The sequence below is a fragment of the Myotis yumanensis genome, unplaced genomic scaffold, assembly GCF_028538775.1.
Source record: "Myotis yumanensis isolate MYYU_CA2020_CCGP unplaced genomic scaffold, mMyoYum1.0.hap1 SCAF_17, whole genome shotgun sequence".
Taxonomy (NCBI): domain Eukaryota; kingdom Metazoa; phylum Chordata; class Mammalia; order Chiroptera; family Vespertilionidae; genus Myotis; species Myotis yumanensis.
In genome coordinates, this window is record NW_027223768.1 from 615009 (window position 1) to 639652 (window position 24644).

Genomic DNA, 24644 nt, shown 5'->3' on the forward strand with positions numbered 1-24644 from the left:
CGACCGGGACCGAGATAGTGAAACCGCACAACCACGGGGCCTGGGCTGCCTGTCACTACGGGAGCCATTTACGAAGAGACAGGGTTGGATCTTCGGTGAGCGCTAAGTACAGTAATGCCGGCAGTAAGGGCGAGCAGCAGGCCATCCACAAAGAGTCTGCTCGGCCCCCACCGTAAGCCAGCGGCTTATATTGGGTAGGACAAAGGTGACGTGGGAACGTAGGGATTACAGGCACAGAACCACCACAGGTTGCAGGCCATGCAGGCTGGAGGGCGGCTTTCTGAAATAACCAGCATCCTGAGTGTGATGCCCAAGTGGGAAAAGAAGGGGAGGAGGGATGGGAGCGGCTCTGGGAAATGATGGCAAAGGCTTTCACAGTCCTTGGTGCCATTAATTATTAGTAAACAACCAATGTGGGCGTCCACGTTTCACGTTCCTAAAATGAAGGCAGTGCTCACGCTCTACACTTCCAGGCCAACCTGAACGCCTCCTACCCAAGATGTGAGGGACATGGAGACGCACGGCTGTCTTAGGCCACCTCCTCTGCAGGTTTCATTGTTCAGATTCTTTAAGAAGCCTGGGGCCACCAAAAGGATTATTTTCACCTTTTCCCTATTTTCTGAGCTCTAAAAGAGTTACAGCAAAGCGTGGCATGGAAGTACCTATTTTTCTTTCTTTTTTAGATGTACCTCTTAAATGTTATCTATTTAGAAATTGCCCTGCTTGTATTTCTTTCCAAAAGACGAATAACCAATTGTCTGAGGACAATAATTCCTGCCTGACCTCGTGTAGGACAGTATTTCGGGGGGGGGGGGGGGAGGGACTAATTGATTCAATGATTAGTAAAGAAAAAAAGATAAAGGTTCATCAGACCGGATTACAATGGAGCAAAGAAAAAAAAACAACCTCGCCTCCTATGCAAATGAGGGAGGCAGGCTCTACGTTCCCATTGGTTCTGGGGAAGTGCATGCCTGCTACCTCCCGTTAGTATAAATGCTTGTCTTGCTTCCCGTTTAGTTCCATCTCTCTGATCTGGTGCTTAGAAGGCGCTCGTTTCTTCTCAAGAAATCATGTCTGGACGCGGCAAGCAGGGCGGCAAGGCGCGCGCCAAGGCCAAGACGCGGTCCTCGCGGGCCGGGCTGCAGTTCCCCGTGGGCCGCGTGCACCGGCTGCTCCGCAAGGGCAACTACGCCGAGCGCGTCGGGGCGGGCGCGCCCGTGTACCTGGCGGCCGTGCTGGAGTACCTGACGGCCGAGATCCTGGAGCTGGCGGGCAACGCGGCCCGCGACAACAAGAAGACGCGCATCATCCCGCGCCACCTGCAGCTGGCCATCCGCAACGACGAGGAGCTCAACAAGCTGCTGGGCAAGGTGACCATCGCGCAGGGCGGCGTGCTGCCCAACATCCAGGCCGTGCTGCTGCCCAAGAAGACCGAGAGCCACCACAAGGCCAAGGGCAAGTAAGGACCCTGCGTTCCTTTGGCAACAACGCAAACAACTAAACCAAAGGCTCTTTTCAGAGCCACCCACCTTCTCACTGAAAGCGCTGGCACTTTCCCTACCGGAGCGGAGGCTTGAAAGGGATCTTTGCTGTAATTTCTCAGCCTAACAGTAGATGGCAGTGGGCAAACGTGCCCAGAAATGCCACTATTTACTCCCAATAAAAACAAAAGTTTAGCATCCACTGAGTAAAACGGTAACGGAGCTACTGGACACCACGGGTAATTGGGGGATGAATACTGTGGGCCCTCAGGGTAGAACCATGGAGACTAGATGCGACCAACGCTTGGTGAAAGGGACCATTTAAATATAAATGCAGTTAGTAAGCAACAGGGCTGTTGAGTTTTGCATCTTCATGGGACACATCATTCCTTACACCATCCCCTACGCCACGGCCCCAGTGGGGTGTGAGTACGGAAGCCCTACTGCTCCCCGTGGACTTAGGTCACAGGCGGAGCTTCTCAACACGGGGCCCAGCGTGACTGAGGCCCACGGCCGTCTTTTCTGTGCCACTTACACGTTTGAGGATTTCTTTTTCCTTAACCGCACTTGTGGCTGCACAAGTCTCAGCTGAAGTTGTGATACGTATGGAAAGCTAGTCAGTGGGTAGTAAATGTCACTGTAGCTATAACACCAAATGTAAAATCAAGGTAAACAGAAAAAAGCCCACAGAAACGTAAATTTATTTAGAAAAGTTAAGAAACTGACAGGAAATTAGCGCCCCCTAAACTTGAATGAGGCTCAACATTTGCTTGGCCAATCCCATGTAGCGCGCGCTTTTTCAAAAAGATCAGACGGAAGCGTTTTCGGGGCGAAAACTAAAATTCATTTAGCAAACAATGTATATTTTTTAATACTTACATTAAGTTCTGCGCAGAAAAACCAAAGAACATTGTAGAGAAAAGACGCAGAAAAGGGTAGAGGCCAGAAAGACTGGAAAACGGCCGCTGTTGAAAGGGTAGGTGGGAGGAAGATGTTAATTTCTGATGCAAACGCCCCGGAGGCTCCTGGGATGCGGAAGTGGACGCGGCTTCCAATCACTTCTGGCGGGACTTGATGGACAGATGCCTTATCCAATCAGCGTGGGCCCCGCATTATAAATAATCGTTGAAAGAGCTCACTCTCATTCAGTGGTTCCGGGCTCCTGGCTGTTAGGAATGGCTCGTACCAAGCAGACGGCGCGCAAGTCCACGGGCGGGAAGGCGCCCCGCAAGCAGCTGGCCACCAAGGCCGCCCGCAAGAGCGCGCCGGCCACGGGCGGCGTGAAGAAGCCGCACCGCTACCGGCCCGGCACCGTGGCGCTGCGCGAGATCCGCCGCTACCAGAAGTCCACGGAGCTGCTGATCCGCAAGCTGCCCTTCCAGCGCCTGGTGCGCGAGATCGCGCAGGACTTCAAGACCGACCTGCGCTTCCAGAGCTCGGCCGTCATGGCGCTGCAGGAGGCGTGCGAGGCCTACCTGGTGGGGCTGTTCGAGGACACCAACCTGTGCGCCATCCACGCCAAGCGCGTCACCATCATGCCCAAGGACATCCAGCTGGCGCGCCGCATCCGTGGGGAGCGGGCGTGAGCTCCGTCCTACCCACTTGCGCCGAAACCCAAAGGCTCTTTTCAGAGCCACCACATTTTCACTTACAAGAGCTGTGCGCAAACTGTTCTATGATTTATTTTCAGGCAGAAATTACCGCCCTGGGCCTTGTGTGAGGTTTCTTAACTTGGTGTAGGAAGGGCTTGAGAACACAAGTCCAGGGGTTTTTGAAAATAAAACCGTGGAGACTGGGAAACCAGGAAGCGCTTAAGGTAGAAGCACAAGGAGAGACCAAGCAGGGCTCCCTGGGCTCCAGAAGGAACTGGCCCAAGTCGGGTTGCTGACCGATCCCTGTGATAACGGAACCATGAGCCAAGCTGTTTTCCTGGGTCCTGTCTCGACGCCCTAGAATGAGCTCCTCGGACCAGAAGATTTAAGCGAAGTGTGGAAGTTATTACAGGCAGGCTCCGACTCCCCGGAAGAGGGGGGGGGGGCAATGGTGGGCTGCCCGCTGAACCCTTGTGGTCAGGGGAATGTATATATGTGCTAGAAGCTGCTCTTCGTCTACCTGTGTCGCCACCTGCTTGATCCCCTCTATTGTTTTTGCCCAACAACCGACCTGAACTCTGTTTCTATGAGTTCGTACCCCTTGTTGCTGCAGGCCTTCCCTTGGTTTCCCATGCCTCCCGCTGTGAGTCCAGAAACATTTTCTTGCTTCTGCTTGGTTGGTTCCTGTGGTTACGCTGCTCTAACTGTCATGTCTGCCCCTGCCCTATGTTCCCCCTGCCTTCGTTTTCCGCCGGACCCCTGCCCTATCTGCCTGCGTTTCAAGTTAACCCTCTTACCTGCGGAGTCAGAGAAAAACAGACTTGGGTAGGTTCGAAGGATTAGACCAGGACAAAAACCACAGGCCCAAACCTAGATTTAATACCTGATCTAATTGCAGTTCCGACCTCTCCCAGGAATGCCACTAAACCACCAGTCTGGAATTTTCCGGTAAAGCTCTAGTAAGGTCATCGGTCGCATGGGCCCTCTCCATCACATTAGAAAGGAGAGGCAGCCTGCGGGATGAAAATGCTCTTATTCTCTTTCCCCAAAGAGAAACCCTTTCTTCACCTTTGGTGATGGTTACTTGCTCTGTCCCTGTTCCTAGAAAACTCATTTATTTTGTACAACTCCTAGGAGCACCCTTCTAGTTAGTTACAAGTCGGTTGCTGCCCGGTTCAGGAATTGGTTAATAAAGCCAATTAGTTATTCAAATGAACTCAGTTGAATTTTGTTTTTAAAAACAATAAAATGCCGTCTCTTATTTTGAACATTGTATTCTAAGCCTCATGTATATCTTAATGCTCTCATGTAGTAGTTCAGCAAAATTTTGAAAATATTGCAAACCTCTAGGAATGATTGCATCTTTATCACTGTCACTTGCGTACAATTCCTTCTGTTAACGTAAAAAAACCATTGAAACCTGTATAAAAAAATTTGTGAGTTTATTTGAGCCAAACTTTCAACATATGCCAGGAAGCAGAACCTCAACGAATTGAGATAAGGTTACATTTGTATTTACACATTTGCAATCAAAGGAGGGATGCAGGTGGGTTACATGAAATTCATTGGTGACAGATTAAGGAGGAGGAATAAAGCAAAGCAGGGGAAACCCCTGGGACTGGATAAGAAGTAAAATGATGGACACATACTTAGGTGGGTGCAGGGACAATTAACATGATAATGAAGGAATTTGTGGCATCTGTCCTGGCGTCCAGCACATTTGGTTGTGCCCCAGGGGCTCCAGAAAAGGGGAAGTTACAAGCTACCCAGACATTTCAAGGTTATGTTCTCATAGATGCAAAAAGACAGATAGGCTCAGTTAAGGTAAAGGTTGACCTTGTCAGGGAAGATTCCGGTCTAGGACATAACTGCCCACCATAACTGCTTTAGTTAAAGTTTAATTTCAGACCATCCTTTGTGGTGACTTTAGGTCTCTGAGTTTTGCAAGACCGCTATGCAGGCCTCCCCTGAGCTGGCCAGGTCAGCCTGTGGCCCCTTTTGTCCACACTTCTAGCTTCAGCGTTTATGACAGCTTTCCTGGAATTGGATGAGCCAGCCCCAGGGAAGGGCGAGCACCCCTCCTCCCTCTGCCTTAGGCCAGAGAACAGGGCGTCAGCCCCTGGAATCCACATTCTTTCCCTTTGCGAACCCCATTGTTTAAATGCATGAGCTCAACTTGTTTAAATGGAAGCACACTGCCCATGCTCGGGTTAGGCTGGAAATGCCCTGGAACCCTGCCTTGTGCTTTAGTGCTGCCTGTATTATAAATATTTTACACTGAAGTCAGGGCGATAGGAACTTATTGTCAAAGAACTATCAGCTGTAACCGGAAAGGGGGCCTGGCCCTGAAGGGTCTGCCTAGGGCAGCCGGTAGGGTGTGGGTTGGAGACTTGGTGCAGGAAACAGTTCACGACGGGAGTCGGGGTGAACTTTCAAGGACGCGTATTAAAGCTGGGGACCCAGAAACAAGGAAGGGCTGGGCATGTGAGCCCAGGCTGCACTGCTTGGCTCCCTAAAAGTCAGGGGGAAGGGGCCTTCGGGGCAGGTTCAGGGGCTTTGTCTGGGACGAACTGCTGCTGCCCTGGTCGCCGGCCTTGTGGGGTTCCTTAGAGCTTAGAAGATGCTTCATGGGGGGAGTTGGGTGGGGGGCATACTCCTGGGAAAAGAGCGCACACTTCGTTTTGAAGGGGTTTTAAAGGCTGGGCATTTAGGGAAGTTCTTAGGGGAGATCTCTAAGAATCCCCATCAGCTTTGTGCTGACGCACCAGAAGAGATTTATGCTCTTAGCGTCACCTGTCCTTGGGCGTGTTGGCAAATGGCGCTGGTGGGATGTCTGCTCTCTGTCGCCCTGAGTAGGTGGTTTAAGCTCTCTACCCTCTGGGAAGAAGCGTAAACTACTCTTAAGTGTCCCTGGTTTAGGGAGACAGGGCTCACCAGGTGGCTGCACACTGCCGTTTCGCCGTCTCGGTTCCCCTGTCCAGCTTGCCCGGGCTTACAGCCTGTTCCATGATCCTGTCTCGGTGGAGACGGCCAAGAAAACTCAGCTTAGCAGACAGGCCAGTAGCAGCCTGAGAGCAGCCCCTCACCAATTCCAGACCCAAAGACTGGCTGGGTTGCTTGGCAACCCATTCCAATTCCTTTGTCTCTTGGGGTTTGGGCTTCTTTTAATTCCATGTTGGAAATGATCCAAAAATATCCATGGGCTGGACACACCCACAAAGGAGCTAATTTCGTTCGCGTACACGGTAGACCCTCCTGTTCGGGATTTCTTATTTTCTAAATAACAGAAAATCTCCTTACTCCGTGTTTCCTTGAGGGTCTGGAAGCAGGGGCGGGGACTCGGCTGTTTCCCGCCTTTACCGGGCTGTTTCAAACCAGGTCCGCCCCCTGGCTATTTAAGAGGCTGCAGCCGCCAGCGCGGGAACCAGTGCCTCTGACTTGTACTCCGTCACCATGTCCGGTCGCGGCAAAGGCGGGAAGGGCCTGGGCAAGGGCGGCGCCAAGCGCCACCGCAAGGTGCTGCGCGACAACATCCAGGGCATCACCAAGCCCGCCATCCGGCGCCTGGCGCGGCGCGGCGGCGTCAAGCGCATCTCCGGGCTCATCTACGAGGAGACGCGCGGGGTGCTCAAGGTCTTCCTGGAGAACGTGATCCGCGACGCCGTCACCTACACGGAGCACGCCAAGCGCAAGACGGTCACGGCCATGGACGTGGTCTACGCGCTCAAGCGCCAGGGCCGCACCCTCTACGGCTTCGGCGGTTGAGCCTGTTCCCTGCCCCGTGCCCCCCAAAGGCCCTTTTCAGGGCCGCCCACCCGCTCCCGGAAGAGCTGCGCGCGCGGTCGTGCTCGTTCCTGTGGACACGTTTTCTCGTGTTTGATGCTGTAGGGACCTTAACCTTTAGCTGAAGTTTCAGGCTCAACGGGGGCGCCCTCAGTTCTCGGGGAGGGAACGGGTACAGGCCGGAAAGAGGGAGCAGGTCTGATTGGGGGAGGGAGAAAGGGAAGGGGAACCCGGGTTGGGTAGAATAGGATTTTCCAGTTGGAGGCTGGCTCTTAGTCCGGGGCTACGTCGGGAAGGATGCGCTCACCCCGCTCCCGCCTTCTCCCCGAGCCCGGCGGTGCTGGGTGTAAATGGCGCAGGGCCTGTCCTTTCCGTTCACTTGCAGGCGGACCCCCCCCAACCCCGGGCGGAGCAGAGTGTGAATCACCGTCCACTAGACCAGGAGGCGCGGCTCTAACTCGGTGTCTCACAGCCCGAGGCCTCACCTGGCATTTGGGAAGGAGGGGCTCCCCCCGGACACAGCCTCTGCCCTGCGGTCCCTGCTCTCCCCTCCCTCCATCTTTCAGGGCCACCCTCCTCCAAAAGGGCTGCTACAAAGGTCATCCTACACCCGTTTGTGTGCCGAGTGTCGGTGCTGTGGTTGAAATGAAAAAGATTAAGGCAAATTTAAGTCTGACATCTGTGTAGCCTTGTAACTCAAGTCTAGCTAGTATTGCCTCCATTCTGAATCCCGTTCACTGCATTCAGGTAGGGGAGAGGTGATAGACCATTAAAAGAAAAAAAATGATGGCGCCCTGGCTGGTTTCGCTCAGTGGATAGAGCGTCGGCCTGGGGACTGAAGGGTCTAGGCCGGGTCGCGGGCTCCATCCCCAGTAGGGGGCGTGCTGGAGGCAGCCGATCTGATTCTCTCTCATCATTGATTTTTCTCTCTCTCCTCCCTCTCTGAAAATCAATAAAAATATACTTATTTAAGAATGATGGTAAGGAACATTTGCAAAGACGCAGAGTATTTTTTAAATGAATCTTTATTGTTGAAAGTATTACACGTGTTCCCCTTTCCCCCATTGACCTCCTCCATCCTGCGCCCCGCCCCCTGCCCCCAGGCCTTCGCAACCCTGTTGTCTGCGTCCATGAGTTGTCTGCGTCCATGAGTTATGCAAATATGCATATAAGGTTCTAAGATGCAGACTATTAAAAACCGATGTGCCAACCTATTGTGTTTAAACAGCCCATGATTTTTTTTTAAAGGGGCGGGGGAGTGTGCGGGGGAAGAACTTTAGGAGTCGCAGCAGGTTAAGAGCAGAGCCTGTGACAGCAAGCTCCCTTCCAAATGCTGTGAGGCCGCAGGTCGCAGAAGAGGTCAGGGACCCGCGTTAGGACACTGACCCCTTCGTCTATTCTATGGAATTTACAAACTGCTTAGCTTGGGGCTCAAGTGGGGGACCGGGGTGAGAATGGACCTAAGCAAGGCCTAGTTATATTTAAACCTGAGCTCACCCAGTTTGTGGGGAAAATGGGGGTGAAGCCTGGGTGAAGGACAGGAGTCCAATGTCAATCCTTCGTGACGTCGCCAGGCAAATCCAGTTGGAATAGCCCAGGTTTCGCTGGAAATGTCTAACTTTAATCGATCTGACTCCCTTGGGCGGGGGCGGGGTTGGCTGCACCCTCGCAGATCCACAACTTGCAGAAACATTTAACTCATGGACTAAGGACTAGGCCAGCGACGCTTCTAGGGCTCCGCGTCTCTGCAAACTGCTGCTCCCCAACCAGGCTTCTCTTTGCTTTATCCTTTCACAGGGTACAAGGGGTGTCTCTGCCAGAAAAAGAAAACCCTAAGTGCCCTAGAACTTTAAATTCCTGCCCCTCCCGGTTGCTTCTTCCTACCGATCACCCCCGGAAGCCCCCAATCCCTCCCAACGGGCCCAGGGGGCCGCCGCCCCTGGGGCCCTGCAGAGAAACTGCCGGAGGAGGCCCCCCCCCCCCCCATCGAGCCTACGGCTCCTGCCAAAGCTTAAAATCCCCGCCATCAAACACGAGAAAACGTGTCCACAGAAACACGAGCACGACAGCGCGCGCAGCTCTTCCAAGAGGGGGTGGGCGGCCCTGAAAAGGGCCTTTGGGGGGACGGGGCGGGGAACGGGCTCAGCCGCCGAAGCCGTAGAGGGTGCGGCCCTGGCGCTTGAGCGCGTAGACCACGTCCATGGCCGTGACCGTCTTGCGCTTGGCGTGCTCCGTGTAGGTGACGGCGTCGCGGATCACGTTCTCCAGGAAGACCTTGAGCACCCCGCGCGTCTCCTCGTAGATGAGCCCGGAGATGCGCTTGACGCCGCCGCGCCGCGCCAGGCGCCGGATGGCGGGCTTGGTGATGCCCTGGATGTTGTCGCGCAGCACCTTGCGGTGGCGCTTGGCGCCGCCCTTGCCCAGGCCCTTCCCGCCTTTGCCGCGACCGGACATGGCCTTGCAGGTAGAGAAGCAGAAGCAACTGGCGAGGAGGGAAAGAGCGGGTTCTTATATAATCCGCCAACCCGGCCCCATCCACCCCTCCCTCAGCCGAGGTAGTGATTGGACAACGCGCTGGCGGGAAATGTGACGTCACCGCCCCCCCCTTGGTCCCTCCTCCAAACCGGAGGGCGGGGGAGCCAGCGCCCAGCTTGAAAGAGTATTATCGATTGTTCTTTATCTGCAGTTACTCTACGGGACCCTGAGGAAACAAGGTTCCAAAAGATATTTCAAGCGGGAAAGACAACATGAAAAGGCAAAAAGGTCATTTGACAGTAAACTTTGACAAAATCACAGGTAGAAATGGACGTTCCTAGTAAATGACAAGCCTGCTTTTGAGATTTGGGCCGTATTAACCCTTGAAATGCCAAGTCTTTCAAGTCCCTCAAACTTTGGATCTTAATTAGGACTTAAGTGAAGAATAGCACTGATGCCCTGGCCGGTTTGGCTCAGTGGATGGAGCGTCGGCCTGCGGACTGAAAGGTCCCGGGTTCGATTCCGGCTAAGGGCATGTACCTGGGTTGCGGGTGCATCCCCAGTGGGAGATGTGCAGGAGGCAGCTGATCGATGTTTCTCTCTCATCGATGTTTCTGGCTCTCTATCTCTCTCTCCCTTCCTCTCTGTAAAAAATCAATAAAATACATTAAAAAAAAAAAAAAAAAAGAATAGCACTGAAGCTAACATGGGGAAGGGCAGGTATTGTTTCCACGGTGCAAACTCGGGGCAATGTGTACCTATGTGCTAGTTTACACCCTAACTGCCGGGCACGTGAATGCTTATCCTAAGCCACTGCGGGTAGGGAGCGTTTCCAGCCCTTTCCTGCTAAAGGTGGGTGGCTCTGAAAAGAGCCTTTGGGAGAGGAAGACGTGAGAATCAGGCCCGCTCCCCGCGGATGCGGCGCGCCAGCTGGATGTCCTTGGGCATGATGGTGACGCGCTTGGCGTGGATGGCGCACAGGTTGGTGTCCTCGAACAGCCCCACCAGGTAGGCCTCGCACGCCTCCTGCAGCGCCATGACGGCCGAGCTCTGGAAGCGCAGGTCGGTCTTGAAGTCCTGCGCGATCTCGCGCACCAGGCGCTGGAAGGGCAGCTTGCGGATCAGCAGCTCCGTGGACTTCTGGTAGCGGCGGATCTCGCGCAGCGCCACGGTGCCGGGCCGGTAGCGGTGCGGCTTCTTCACGCCGCCCGTGGCCGGCGCGCTCTTGCGGGCGGCCTTGGTGGCCAGCTGCTTGCGGGGCGCCTTCCCGCCCGTGGACTTGCGCGCCGTCTGCTTGGTGCGAGCCATTCCTAACAGAGCGAGAAAATAGGCAGGAGATTGTAGAACAAATATGTCTCCTGGAATCACCGCTGCTATTTATAGGAAGTCGCCTGCGGCGATTGGGCGAGGAAAATGTTTAGATATGACGTTACAGGTTCTGATTGGTGTATATTGGAGCTTTTCAACAACGGTGCAGTTTGATATTTTTTTACTTTTGTTCTCCACCGTATCCGATTTTCATAATCTGAGTTCAAAGCTTTGAGCATTATGTTGTCATAAAAGTGCAAGCATTGGCCTCAATGGTACTACAGCTTTTTAGTTCTGTGTATTTATTTGGTTCTTGGGGAAGGAAATATTGCCGCTGCCACCACCTCCTCCCCCGACCCGCCACCCCACTCCCGCCATTCCTGTTGCACAGCCGGAGATCAGGCAAGTTTCTGTAACCTTTTAATGGACTGAAGGGGTTCTTTAAACCTACAAGACAGTAAATCACAGCAGCTTTCACAGAAATGGCCCCTGTAACCAGGCGCCTTTTGTTACGTGCTTATGTTCCGTGTCCTACACTTGGATTTTCTGAAACTCACGTTTCTAAAACCAGAGTACTCTTCCCCGGTGCAAAAAAACTGTGACGCCCAGCACCAAAGTGGATGCACAGCGCCCTGGCCCAATAATTGGCTCTTGGGCCCTAAGGAGAACTACTTAACAATTTCAAGACCTCACCTTTTACTTAATTTTTTTTCAATCTTGAAAGATACAAACGTGGCTCTTTTTTTCACTAGGATGAGGGAGACCAGATTGTAGTGTATTTTGATTAGCTGAGTCCATTATGGCGAACAGCCAGGTAGTAAGCAGATCCTAGCATCCCTCGTTGGCATAGGTAAAGGCTCCTCAGCCTGAAAGACTTAGTTTAGCATTTCCATTTTAAAAGCTTCCTTTGATTACCATTTGACTTATCACCCCGTTAGATTTCTTTACATCTTTCCAAAAATACACACTCCGTCTTGGAGGAATATAATGACCTGTGTCGTTATAACTGTCTTCTTCGAGATTCTTAGAAATTATGTGATGTATTTTTAAAAGGTAGACCCTCCCGAAAGTGGGAGGTAGAAACGGTGGTAAAGAAGACGGAGGCAATGTGTTTGGGACCCTGACATTAGTGGATGAACAAATCCCTATGTTGCTGAGAAAACGGGGAAACCCCGGGTAGCAGAGGAGACTACCGGTTTGAGAACCGCGGCAGCGCGCGCGCGGGAACATGACGTCACTGCCCTGGTTTTCCCGCCGCCGGCAGCGTCGGACATTTGCATTGTAAAGGCATTTAACCGCTCTTAGTGTCTCAGACAAGATCAGGAAGTTGGCGCTCATTGTCCCCCCGGGGTGTGTCTTTTCACTTTCAAACGCACAGGCATTCCACCCCCCACGGTGCGCGTGGCGGAACCGCGCAGTCCCCGGGTATTGGTTGATGCCCCGGAGCTGGGTGTGGAGGTTGCGCATCTGACGAATGGCTATGCTGACAGCGAACCCGGGTCGTAAACGTTAGCGCGTGGTTGGGGTGCGTTGCAAGCACCGAAAGGCACTTGACTTTGGGGAAATGCATGGAGCCGCAGGAGTCGCTGGCATATGAGGTCTCCCCGCGCCCCGCTGGGGTGCGTTGCAAGCACCGAAAGGCACTTGACTTTGGGGAAATGCATGGAGCCGCAGGAGTCGCTGGCATATGAGGTCTCCCCGCGCCCCGCTGGGGTGCTCGTGGAGGTGCCAGCGCGTGCTGTTGTGTCTACCACGCTCCTTGGACCGAAACACAGGTCACGTCGCTCCCTGGCGTTGCGGGGAGAGGCAGTGGCACGGGCGAGACCTGGCCCCCAGCCCGCGCTCCCCCTCCCTCCCCAGCCGTGCACGTCAGCCCCTCACTTTCACCGCAGCCGGAGAGCAACGTCCTAACAGCCTCCCGGTGAAGATTCAGGCGAAAGCCCTGAGGTTCCGATGCGACTTCCTCGCTTAGCAACCGTCCCCACCCTAAGCGCCCCCGCCCCGCCCCCCAAAATCCTATTTTTCCTTAAGTAGCACTGCGACGTCTAAGGGGCGGCAGAGCCCGGCCCTCCCCTGTCCTGTATTTCCCTCTCCCGGGGGTGACTGTGCTGTCCCGGAGCCGGGGCGCGGGGCCGGGACCCGGGGCCCAAGGCTGCGGGGGCGGGGGCCCCTCTCGGAGCCGACAGGGGGCGCCGGCGGCGGCGCGCACCAATCACCGCGCGGCCCGCCCTTATAAATACGCGGCGCCGCGGCCCGTGGCGTCCCAGCCTCTCCGGTTGCTGCGGTTGGCTCGGTCGCTCTCTGCTCTCGCCATGTCCGAGACGGCACCCCCGGCCCCGTCGGCCTCCACCGCCCCCGAGAAGCCCTCGGCCGGCAAGAAGGCGAAGAAGCCGGCGAAGGCGGCGGCCGCCAGGAAGAAGCCCGCGGGGCCCTCGGTCTCCGAGCTCATCACCAAGGCGGTCGCCGCCTCCAAGGAGCGCAGCGGCGTGTCGCTGGCTGCGCTGAAGAAGGCGCTGGCGGCCGCGGGCTACGACGTGGACAAGAACAACAGCCGCATCAAGCTGGGCCTCAGGAGCCTGGTGAGCAAGGGCACCCTGGTGCAGACCAAGGGCACCGGCGCCTCGGGCTCCTTCAAGCTCAACAAGAAGGCGGCCTCCGGGGAGGCCAAGCCCAGCGCCGCGAAGGTGGCGGCCAAGCCCAAGGCGACGGGCGCTCCTAAGAAACCCAAGAAGCCCGCGGGCGCCGCTGCCAAGAAGGCGGTCAAGACTCCAAAGAAGGTGAAGAAGCCGGCGGCGGCCAAGAAGGCCGCCAAGAGCCCCAAAAAGCCCAAGGCCGTGAGGCCCAAGAAGGTGGCCAAGAGCCCGGCCAAGGCCGTTAAGCCCAAAGCGGCCAAGGCCAAGGTGCCCAAGGCCAAGAAGGCGGCCCCCAAGAAGAAGTAGGTCCGGTTGGAACCCTGTTCCTATAACCCAACGGCTCTTTTAAGAGCCACCTACCTGCTGCTGGAAAGAGCTTGGGGTGCGCGGGCCTCTGGCTCAGATCTCGGGGCCCCCGGGAAATACTCACTCGGAGCCCAAAGTTACGGGGAATGTTTGGGGGTTCGCGGTGGTTTACCCGCAGCAGGACTTGGGAAACACTAGTCCTGTGTGTTCACCTGAGGTTTTATTAGACCCACACCCCAAACTAGTCAGTCACCGAATCAACCAAAACATTTTAAAAGAAAAAGATTCCCGGCCCAGGCTGGGAGGGCTCCCTTTTCCAGGCAGGGATTCCCTGCGGCCTCAGATGGAGCGGGGGACGGCATTGCTGGAGCGGTCTTCTCTGAAGCTGGGAAATGCTTTTGGGGTGTCCAGTGAAACCTAGGGCTCAACATCTGCCCCGGCAGCCGCAGGCGAGCTGTCCCGAATGGCCGTGAGTCACCTGTGTGTCCAGCAGGTGGGCCTCTGGCGCCCGCACAACACGGCGACCTCTGACCCTGGCAGGTTGGCTGGCTGCCCCGTAGCTTCTAGCCGTTGTCAGGAAAGGAGCTCAGCTGCCAGGGGACGAGAGAGCCGGAGCCCAAAGCCCTTCCCCGGTTTTCCTTCTGGAGAAACAACTGGCTGGATCGGGTCCATTTGCAATCCCCTGCCTCTCACCCGTTTTCTACCTGGTGGCGTGCGCTGCGCCACATTAAACACACGTGGGACACGGTCGCAGAATTGTCCCTTTAAGCTTTAGGAATTTTAATTCTGGGGTTCACAGTGTACTGCCCCTTTTTCATATCCAAGAGCAATCAGTATATGACTGAGCCTGGTTTCCTCGCTGTTCCTTAAGGCAGCTCAATTCGTTCGTTTGTTTTTAATATATTTTTGTTGATTTCAGAGACGGAGAGAGAGATAGAAACATCAATGATGAGAGAGGATCATGGATCCGCTGCCTCCTCCACGCCCCACACTGGGGATGGAGTCCGCAACCTGGGCCTGTGTCCTGACCGGGAATCAAACCCTAACCTCCTGGTTCCTAGGTGGACGCTCAACCACTGGTCCACACCAGCCGGGCTACTTTTTCTCTTAACAAAACCTTGACAAAGTCCTTTGAAGTCAAGTCATCTTTTAAAAAGTGTCCTCCACGTGGGGTAGCGATGATAACCCATTCATAAGGATTGAGGTTCCCATTTGCCACTCCTGGCACAGACAAGAGAGCTCTAGTGCGGACATTGCCAGAGGAGAGTGCATTTTAATTTTCAGTTGGTTGCTGCTGACATATCCTGAAAATAGCTCTCCTCTCCCGCCAGCCCTGACGGGAGGTCTCCTTAACTCTGCAAGTCTACAGCGTGCAGAATTATTTCACACCGTCACTCATTCTTTAGGTTCTTGGTCACTTGAATATGCACTTACATGGTTTGCTCATCGCTGGGAAGTCAGTCTGTCTTTCTCTTGTCCCATTGGCTTTCTTTTCTTACATATAATAGAAAAATAACCTTATATTTATCTCCTGTGTGATAGTTTTCTAATAGGGTTTTTTTTTCTATATTTTCGTTGTCTGTGATGTAGTTTCCACTTATATATGTTATATATCACAAGTCATTAAATATATGTACTTTTGGATATTAAATGTTTTCATTACAAACAATGCAGTGGTTACACCGTGTTTCGCTTCTGCCTTTTGCTTTAAAAAGAACAGCCGTGTTCTCACAACCGTGCGATGTTCTGTGGAATCTGGGCCCTCGCCTGGGTCGGTCGCCCAACTGAAACTAGGAAAGTTCTCCAGACCAGACGCCGTCGAGAACTAAACCAACCAGATTAAGGACACCCGGCGTGGCTGGCACACGCACTGACCAGTCGTCTTCACCGGTGACCCCCAACATTTGCCTTTAGAAAACCCTGGATTGAAAAGCATCCCAGAGCCTGGGTTTCAGGGTGGCTCCCCATTTCCCCGCGTGGGAAGCCGTCGGGCACACGCGACGTGACGCGAGTGAGTGCCGTATCTTCGCATGTGCAGTCCCATCGGGGCCCTGGCAACCCCATGAGACAGAACTGTCCTTAATGTTCAGGTGGAAGGGAGGGAGGGAGGGAGGGCAGGCGCTCAGGCCTTAAGCGGGGCACCCCAGCGCCTGCGTGGAGATGGCTCCTTGCTTTGGAGCTGGGCAGGGACAGTGTGGATCTCGGCGGTATCTGGGGTCCTTCCCCCGCCCGACAGTCCGAGAACCACGGAAGCAGGCCAATTTGTTCCTCAACGCGCAGTCCAGGTCCCTTCCGACACGTTCATTATATTTTTAAGTTGTTGCTTGTCAGCAATTCTGCCTCCTTATGGGGTCGCCTTACGGTCCACACCCTGAGCACAGAGCTTGCCTGGCGTTGTGCGGGCCGTTCCTGCCTCCAGGAGCTCAGCACTGCTTTATTTATTTATTTATTAATCCTCACCCGAGCTTTCTATTGATTTTCAGAGAGTGAAAGATGCAAAGACAGAATTATTGATGTGAGAAAAGCATATCTATTGGTTGCCTCCTGCACGGGCCCCAACCAGGGAGGAACGTGCCGACCGGGCATGTGCCCTTGGTGGGAATGGAACCATGACACCCTAGTTCATAGGTCCACACTCAACCACGAGCTGCGCAGGCCGGGTGTGGCTCAGATTATTAATCAACGGGTCAGCGGCTAAAAGACTCACCGCTACTTTGGTTTTTCTGTTCTTTTCTGCAAATCCCGCCCCCCGCCCCCCACCCCACCCCCCACGGTCAAACCATGTCAAACACACTTGTGGGGGGGGCGGCTTGGGCCTCCTGACCTTGGTCACCCCACCAGTCACCCCAGGACGTCTGGAAATCAAAGCTCTGAATCCTGAGAAGGGGGATGGAGAGGCCGAGGGTCAGACTGACCCCCTGTGGTATTTTTACAGTCTTTTTTATATATATATTTTATTGATTTCAGAGAGGAAGGGAGAGGGAGACAGAAACATCAACAAGAAAAAAATCATGGATTGGCTGCCTCCTGCACACCCCAACTGGGGATCGAGCCCGTAACCCGGGAGGGAATAGAACCGTGGCCTCCTGGTTCATAGGAGGACACTCAACCACTGGGCCACCCAGCCCAGCTTTCTCTCTCTCTGTCCACCCCCCCCCCCCCAACCCCACCCCCCACAGATGTATCCAGGACTCACTCACAGCCCAGCATTGTCTGGGCAGGGAAACCGCATGGAGAACACAGGCCCAAACCCCGCCCTAGGCCTTCACTCATTCTCTCTGCTGCTCTCCTCACTCATCCGGGCTGGGCAGGAACAGGGGAGAATACGGGTAAACCTGGAGATAGGGCCGCAGGGCGTCCGGGAAGGCGGCCCTGGGGAAGGTGAACATGTGCGAGCCCGAGGTCCCGCTGTAGAAGGACACAAGCCCGACCTCGCAGTCCAGGAGAACCCCGACGACCAGGGGCCGCTCCTGCAGGCGCAGCGGCGTGCGCGGCCAGGTCAGCGCCACGTAGCCGTCCTTGGCGCCCAGCCGCAGGGCCCAGAAGCCGGTCTCGGGCCTCTGCGTGGTCCCCCCGAGCCGCTGCACGCTCTCCAGGCAGACGCCCACGTCCCAGCCCGTGCCCTCGCCCACGTCCACCTCGAAGTACCGCCGCCCGGACGCGAAGCTCTGCAGGCCCAGGATGCAGGGCGAGGCCATGAACCTCCCGGGAGAGCTGTCCGCCTTGCGCTGGGGAACCCACGTCACTTGTCTCTGATCCTGGGACACAATTAGTTCCGGATGCGCTGTTTCTGGATCCAGAGTCACGCCGACTGCAAGGGAGGGAGGAAAACAAAGATTTGGTTTTTGCGCGCTGAGAACAGTTCCTTTTCTTTTATTATGTTTTATTATGTATTCATTTTTATGCAGGGATTTTATTTGCTTGTTTGTTTGTTTTTCAACTCTCAATCAAGGATGGTTTTCCATTGATTGATTGATTTTTATTATTTTTTTAAAATATATTTTTATTGCCCTAACCTGTTTGGCTCAGTGGATAGAGCATCAGCCTGCGGACTCAAGGGTCCCAGGTTCGATTCCGGTCAAGGGCATGTACCTTGGTTGTGGGCACATCCCCAGTAGGGAGTGTGCAAGAGGCAGCTGATCGATGTTTCTCTCTCATCGATGTTTCTAACTCTCTATCCCTCTCCCTTCCTCTCTGTAAAAAAAATCAATAAAACATATTTTTTTTAAAAAAAAAATATATATATATATACATATATATATATTTTTTTAATGACTTCAGAGAGGAAGGGAGAGGGAGAGAGATAGAAACATCCATGATGGGAATCATGGATCAGCTGCCTCCTGCACGCCCCACACGGGATCGAGCCCGCAATGTGCCCCAGCCCTGTGCCCTGACCTGGAATCAAACCCCAACCTCCTTGGGGGGGGCGGGGGGGGGGGCTCGGGCAACCGCTAGGGCCACACAGTTTATTTTACTTTATTTAATTTTATTTTTTAAGTTCTAGGGAATAGAGTTTATTGTGGCAGAGCGTGTCACACACGACTGAAGGTGCGTACATTAGTGACATCACTCTGCGTGCTCCATCAGGTACAAGTGTGACAGGTTTCCTGCGTCCAGTTCCCACCATCACCTGCACGGCTTCCTCACTCTGACCCGTGGACATTTAACCCGACGGCTTCTGCTGACGCTCTGGTTCCAAACAAAACTCTGCATAAGCTCCTGGATCCACCTCATCGTCAATATCATCCAAGTACGGTCACCACCCGGACACACCTGCTCCATTTTCTTCACAATCTGGAAAATGAGTCTTCTCTTCAACTCACTCTTTTTTGTTTTTAATAAATCTTGATTGTTGAAAGTATCACATATGTCCTTCCCCCTCCCCCCTCCCCTCCCGCCCTCACGTCACTCCTGATTGAATCGTGGTCATCGGGATCAGCTGCAGGGAGAGGAACACCATCCGCTGGACCCAATGGCGGTTCCGTCACAAAACAGTTGGGATCATTCTCAGGTGCTGCTTCTCTTGGATGCTGATGTGGCATGGACTCTCCCCCAGTTACTTGTCTGGAGCTCTACAAGCTTCAAGAGCGTGTGCCTCACGTCGACAGTTCAGGGCGCATCCAGGATGATGTATGCAATTGTCCCCATACTTTTGTCCATGTCCATCCTTCCTTGTCCCTTCCAGGCATGTTCCAACCCAGGCCCTGTCAACTCCAGGAATTTTACTGCACAAATTGAGTTATCATCCACAGAGTGAGAAAGCAGGACATCCAACAACCCCTGGAGAGCAGCTGTGTGAGCCTGTCCATAATCCCCTTCGATCTCCAGCGGAAGATAAAGTTCTCCCAGAAAGAGCACGAACCCATGGAATCGTTTCCGAGCTGCTTCATCCCCCTTGGCAGCTTGATCTCTAGGCTCATAATCAGCCTGACATCTTTGAAGGAGCGCTTGGCGGAAGCTGCCCCTCTGTGAGCGAATGGTCAGGTGACGGGACAGGTAACCACACAGGCGAGCTCCCCCGCTGCGGAACCTTGGCTCGGACGTGGCCTGTTCATAGATGAGGCCCACCAGTTCTTGCAAAGCCTCGTCCGTGGTGACCCGGCCGCTCAGGGTCTCTGCAAACTGCTCCATGTCAGTTTCACAACTGCCAGGCTGCTCTGTCAGATGGTCCAAGAAATCCCCAACGAATATGGACAGAGGGGGCTCATCCTCCCAGGGTCGTGGTGATTAGAAGAACCTCAGGGGTAGAATTCAGGGGGCTGGCAGACAGCATGGGCATTCACAGGGGAGCGATGACTACCCCGAGACTCTGACTCCCAGTTCTGCTGGGGTCTCGTTTGTTCCAAGAATGTCCCTTCAGAGGGTGGGGAAGGGGTGGCTGCAGGTTTCCTCCCAGGATCCTCCCGTGCGGACACACAAAGGGCTCCTGAGGGCCGTGACCACGCACCCGTGGGCCCCGGGTTGGTTTCGGGGTCGAGGTTGGAGGCGAACCCCACTCCCAACACAGTTTATTTGAGAGAAAACCAGCCTGTGCTCTGGAGTCTGAGCCTTGTTTCTGACCAGCGATGGGAGCACAGGGTTGTGACCATAAAGTAGAAACCCTCCCATGTGTCCCCGTGACCCGTGGGGGCGGAGGCTGCACTGAGCTTGGTCCCCTGGGGGCTTAGCAACGCCCTCACCTACCTTGATGGCTCCTCAAACGTTTCCTCAGGTCAAAGTAGAGCTCGGGGACCTCACACTCAGTCTCAATCTCCAAGGACAGGGCCTCCGGTGTCTCCAGCCGCACAGCCTGGCTCCTGGGGGAGCAGAGGCCAGAGATGCTCAGGGGACACCCCGAGGCTCCTAACCCCACTCCCCTCCTCCTCCCTTCAGCACTCACCTGCTCAGGGCGCCCTTCACGTCCTGCGGGAAACAAAGGCACAGGTGAGTGTGGGAACACCAGGCTGATGGGCTGCTGCTCCCTCCCAGAGGCACAGGGCAGGCCCGGCCTTGGGTTCGGATGGGATGGGGGCTTATACCCTGGTCGGGAGAGCACCTGGATGACTCTGAAGAGCAATCCTGTTCTTTTAAATCTTAGGACACACACCCTTATGGGAACAGGGGCACGTTTCTTACATGTGAACAGGGGTTACGTTTTTGTTAAGTTTCCTTCCCAAGCCCTGAGCGAAGTGACTGGGGAGGTGACTGAGCTGTGAGGCCAGTGAGCAGAACCCATGAGCAGGGTCAGGCCCACCCACCAGGAGCCAAAACACCATCTGACCAACAGCATCTCCTCGCCTGGGGACTGAGGACAAGAGCTGACGGCTGAGACCCCCAGGGCTGCACACAGTACCCAGCCCCTTCCCCTTTATAGTCCTGTCCCTGCGCCTGCTGGGAGACAGGACTCGATGGGTGTAAGCGCCCTGCCTGCTGGGTGGGCCGCCTTCTCAGTAAACGCCTTATGGGACTCACCCTGCCTTGGTGACCGGACACAGCGACAGGCAGCCGAGCCCACCAGGGGGTTTCTGGGTAACAGATGGACACCCCGGGCAACGATCCCCACTCTGGCCTCTGGACGGTCAGCTCAGCAGGACACCTCTCAGCCTCTGAGCCTGGCGCCCTCCTTGCTGAGGTGCTGGGGAGCCTGCGGCTGCTTAGGGGGGTGGGGAGCCCAGCAAGCTCCCTCTGGCCTCACCTCCCTCAGAGCGCACCTGCCAGAGGCCACCTGTCACAAAGCCTCAGGGGTGGGTGGGTGCACGGCGCCCAGACTGGGCCCTGAGGTGGCAGCCACAGTGACCCAGAGGGCGAGGCAGCCATGAGGCATGGTCACCCTGAGGGGTGCCCTCTACTTCCACCAGCCGGGCCTGGGACCAGCAGCGGCCGGGGAGGTTCACCTTCCTGAGGCTAAAAGTGAAGCATAGTAACCTCCATTTTGTATAGAAAACTGCTGTTAAAATTCTCTGCTGTTGTTAGATAATCCCTTGTTCTGTAAACTCTGTCATTATAAACTCTGACACTTTAAGACAGTCTGTTATTCTGTAAAATAACTTTGTTTTTAGTTCAAATAATAGAAAAAGATCAACTTACCTGTCTGACCTTGCAAACTAGCCATCCAATGTAATAGACTAATACTGATAATAATTATGGCATGTACAAACTCATTATGTATTCAAGGTTACAACTGTGTGTAACATGAACTCACAGAGAGCCCTTTGGAATATCTGCAAACAAAGAGGCTCAAAAGGTATAAATACCGGAAACTTCCTGTATGAGTTGCTCGGAGATTTGGAAAGAGACACCTCCCTCTGGGCCCCACACAATAAATGACTCCTAGTTAATTGGCTCATTAAGGCCTGTTGTATCTCACTCGATGATTTACCATAAACAGAAGGAGGGCCCATCAGCCCAGGCTCACCCATCACTCATGGGGCGGCCCCACCTGGTCCCCGCCATCACATGACCTTCAGGATTCTGTGCCCCTGGACACAGGCACGTGGGAACGGAAGCCATCCCCTGAGCCTGTTCGGCCGAGGAACCCACCTCCTCGACCTGCAGGGGGATTTCAATTTTCTTGATCCTCACTCGAGGATAATTTTCCATTGATTTTTAGGAAGAGTGGGAGGGAGAGGGAGAGACAGAGAGAAAAACTGATGGGAGAGAAACACATTGACTGGTTGCCTCCTGCACAAGCCCTGACCACGGCCTGGACCAGGGAGGAGCCTGCAACCAAGGTACGTGCCCTTGACCAGAATGGAACCCGGGACCCTTCGGTCCTAAGGCTGATGCTCTATCCACTGAGAACACTGGAGTTTTGAGCCAAATTACAATTTTCTGATTTATACATAGAGCGCTATAGACCAGTGGAAGCCGAATTGTAGATTTTATATTCTGTTCAATATTCTAAAAAAAATAGCCTTAGCCCAGCTGGTGTGGGTCAGTGGTTGAGCATCAGCCTATGAACCAGGAGGTCAGGGTATGATTCCCTGTCAGGGCACATGTCCAGGTTGCAGGTCTGATCAATGATTCTTTCTCATCATTGATGTTTCTATCTCTCTCTCCCTCTCCCTTCCTCTCTCAAATCAAATTTAAAAAAAAACATGTTAAAAAATGATAAGAAATAAAAATAAAATAAATTTGCCTTTATGCCCTAGCCTGTTTAGCTCAGTGGATAGAGCGTCGGCCTGTAGACTGAAGGGTCCCAAGTTCAATTCAGGTCAAGGGCACACGCCTTGGTTGCAGGCTTGATCTCAGGCCTAGAGCTGGTCACCTGTGGGAGGTAACCAATCAATGTGTCCCTCTCCCATCCACGTTTCTCTCTCTGTCTCTCCCTCTCCCTTCCACTCTCTCTAAAACCAAAGGAACAATATCCTGGAATGAGGATTAACAAAATGACTAAATAAGAATAAGAGAAATCTGCCTTTGAATCCCCCAAACTGATGTGCCACCGCTGAACGAGGCAGGCAGTCCTCTGTTCCCACGACCCCCAACCCCCCAATTCCCCTTCAGGAGCTCAGGACCCGCCCCCTTGGGGTCCTCCCAGGGCTCAGCCTCACCTGCAGCACCTTCTGGGCAGAGCCCTGGCATCGCTCCTCCAGCTCCCGGATGTGGCTCTGGAGCTCCTGGCCCTGCTGCCCCAGGTCGGCCTCACTGACCCTCAGTCTCTGCAGAGTGCGCTGTGCCTCGCTCTCCAGTCTCCACAGGTACGACCTCTCCTCCTCCCTCAGGAAGCTGTGCAGGTTGTGGAAGTCCGCCTGGATTTTCTGTCTCTGAGCCTCTATCTTCTCCTACAGTCAAGAGAGGACGCTCAGCCCGGCCGGCGGGGCTCAGTGGTTGAGCGTCCACCTGTGACCCAGGAGGTCACATTGGATTCCCGGTCAGGACACAGGCCAGGTTTCAGGCTCCATCCCCAGTGGGGGGCGTGCAGGAGGCAGCCATCTATGATTCTCCTCTTGGATGTTTCTATCTCTCTCCCTTCCTCTCTGACATAAATACAAATATAAAATAAAGTATAAAAAGAAAGAAAGTTGGAAACCCAGTGGGGACGGCTCTGGGTAAACAGGCATGTGATTCTGCGGCTCCGACAGGCACTGGCCTCCTGGCCATTTCCTGCTGGAAGGAGGGGGGGAGGGGATGAGCTCTCATCGATGGGGACAAGGAGGACAATGGCTTCTTCTCGGGGCTCCACCTGCTGCTCTGGTTCAGTGACACCATCACTGTGCTTGGCCCGATCAGACCCTATGCCTAAGCGCCAGGACAGACAGAGCTTGACACCAAGAAATCCCTGTTCTTTTTGCTGTTGTTGTCGATAATCCTCATCCAAGATATTCTCTCCATTGATTGTTAGAGAGAGGGGAGTGGCAGGGAGGGAGGTGGGGAGAGAGAGAGGAACGTCAATGTGAGAGAGACATGGACTGTTGCCTCCTGCACACGCCCGACTGGGGGGACTGCACCTGAGCCCAGGGGGGTGCCCTCCAGCGGCCAAGGCGAGGGCCCCCATTCTCACCTTCCACTGGGCGATCTGCGTCGCCGTGAAAGCTTTCTGGTTCGTGCATTCCTCTTCCAGCTGCCTCAGTTTCCTCACCGCTTCCTGGAGCTTTTCCTGGAGGATAAATGGAGTGACCCTTGCTGACCACATCTCCCTTCTCCCTCTGATGGGAAGAACCTGGATGTCAGTGCCCGGGGCTCTCTCTGTCCCTGTCACCCTGACCCTCCTCTTGGCTAATGGCCAGGACACCCTGTGGGGGACCTAGACTGAGCTGATTGGAAGGCTCGGTGACACCTGCCTTCCCCTACACGCCCCGCCCCCTGGCTGTGCGTTTGCTGTGGGCCCTCTCACAGGAGAGCCCTCTCTTTTCTCAGCACTCCTACATACCGTTAACTTTTTTTTATTTTTAAAAATCTATACTAATAAAAGGGTAATATGCAAATTGGTCACAATGCCACAGTCACGACTGGATATGCTAATTAGTTTTGACCTAATATGCTAACTAGTCACAACCAGTATGCAAATTGACCATCACGCCAACACAATAAGAGATGATATGCTAATTAGCCTTGATATGCAAATTGGTCGTGACCAGTATGAAAATTGACCATTCCTCCAACACACTAGATGGACTGCAGGGGAGGGCAATTGGGGGCAACCAGGCCTGCAGGGGAACACTTAGACGTCAATCTGGCTGGCAGAGAAGTGGTTAGGGGGTGATCAGGCCATCAGGCAGGCGAGTGGTTGGGAGCCCACAGTCCTGGATTGTGAGAGGAATGCCTGACTGCCCGTTTAGGCTCCATCCCTGGAGCAATCGGGCATCCCTCAAGGGTTCCCAGATTGGAGAGGATGCAGGCTGGGCTGAAGGAAACCCCACCCCCAATGCACAGATTTCGTGCACTGGGCCTCTAGTATGCATATATTGTTATTATTTTCAGAGAGAGAGAGAGAGAAACATCATTGATGAGAGAGAATCATGGATCTTCTCCCTCCAGATCATCCCCTACTATGGAGCGAGCCACAACCTGGACGTGTGCCCCGACCAAGAATCCAATGGGGACCTCCTGGGTCGTAGCTCGATCCTCAACCACTGATCCAC

At 54.2% G+C, this 24644-nt stretch overlaps 7 protein-coding genes and 1 pseudogene across 11 annotated transcripts in view; 4 read left to right on the forward strand and 4 right to left on the reverse strand.

Moving 5' to 3' along the window:
- Positions 1 to 1070: 1070 nt before the first annotated feature.
- Positions 1071 to 1523, forward strand: LOC138996415 (histone H2A type 1). Its single transcript, XM_070397631.1, has one exon. The coding sequence runs from the start codon at positions 1071 to 1073 to the stop codon at positions 1461 to 1463; it is 393 nt and encodes a 130-aa protein (XP_070253732.1). The 3' UTR covers positions 1464 to 1523.
- A 1133-nt stretch (positions 1524 to 2656) lies between these two features.
- On the forward strand, positions 2657 to 3087 carry H3C2 (H3 clustered histone 2). Its single transcript, XM_070397627.1, has one exon. It carries the CDS (start codon positions 2657 to 2659, stop codon positions 3065 to 3067), a length of 411 nt encoding a protein of 136 aa, XP_070253728.1. The 3' UTR covers positions 3068 to 3087.
- Positions 3088 to 6526: 3439 nt separating this feature from the next.
- On the forward strand, positions 6527 to 6838 carry H4C2 (H4 clustered histone 2). The gene has a single exon (XM_070397658.1). It carries the CDS (start codon positions 6527 to 6529, stop codon positions 6836 to 6838), a length of 312 nt encoding a protein of 103 aa, XP_070253759.1.
- A 2121-nt stretch (positions 6839 to 8959) lies between these two features.
- Positions 8960 to 9310, reverse strand: LOC138996434 (histone H4). The gene has a single exon (XM_070397655.1). The coding sequence runs from the start codon at positions 9308 to 9310 to the stop codon at positions 8999 to 9001; it is 312 nt and encodes a 103-aa protein (XP_070253756.1). The 3' UTR covers positions 8960 to 8998.
- A 918-nt stretch (positions 9311 to 10228) lies between these two features.
- Positions 10229 to 10639, reverse strand: LOC138996414 (histone H3.1). The gene has a single exon (XM_070397630.1). The coding sequence runs from the start codon at positions 10637 to 10639 to the stop codon at positions 10229 to 10231; it is 411 nt and encodes a 136-aa protein (XP_070253731.1).
- Positions 10640 to 12951: 2312 nt separating this feature from the next.
- On the forward strand, positions 12952 to 13578 carry H1-1 (H1.1 linker histone, cluster member). Its single transcript, XM_070397622.1, has one exon. It carries the CDS (start codon positions 12952 to 12954, stop codon positions 13576 to 13578), a length of 627 nt encoding a protein of 208 aa, XP_070253723.1.
- Positions 13579 to 16756: 3178 nt separating this feature from the next.
- The window catches only part of LOC138996400 (E3 ubiquitin-protein ligase TRIM38-like), a 45470-nt gene continuing 37582 nt past the window's right edge, over positions 16757 to 24644 (reverse strand). For all 5 annotated transcript variants that reach the window (XM_070397613.1, XM_070397612.1, XM_070397610.1 and 2 more), the window contains 5 exons: positions 23564 to 23659; positions 22614 to 22844; positions 19961 to 19983; positions 19765 to 19877; positions 16757 to 17389 (listed from right to left, as the gene is read on the reverse strand). In XM_070397613.1, coding sequence (XP_070253714.1) covers positions 16869 to 17389; positions 19765 to 19877; positions 19961 to 19983; positions 22614 to 22844; positions 23564 to 23659 — 984 coding nt within the window. In that variant the 3' untranslated portion in view covers positions 16757 to 16868. The remainder of the gene's footprint in view (positions 17390 to 19764; positions 19878 to 19960; positions 19984 to 22613; positions 22845 to 23563; positions 23660 to 24644) is intronic.
- Positions 18417 to 19689, reverse strand: LOC138995769 (polyadenylate-binding protein-interacting protein 1 pseudogene; annotated as a pseudogene).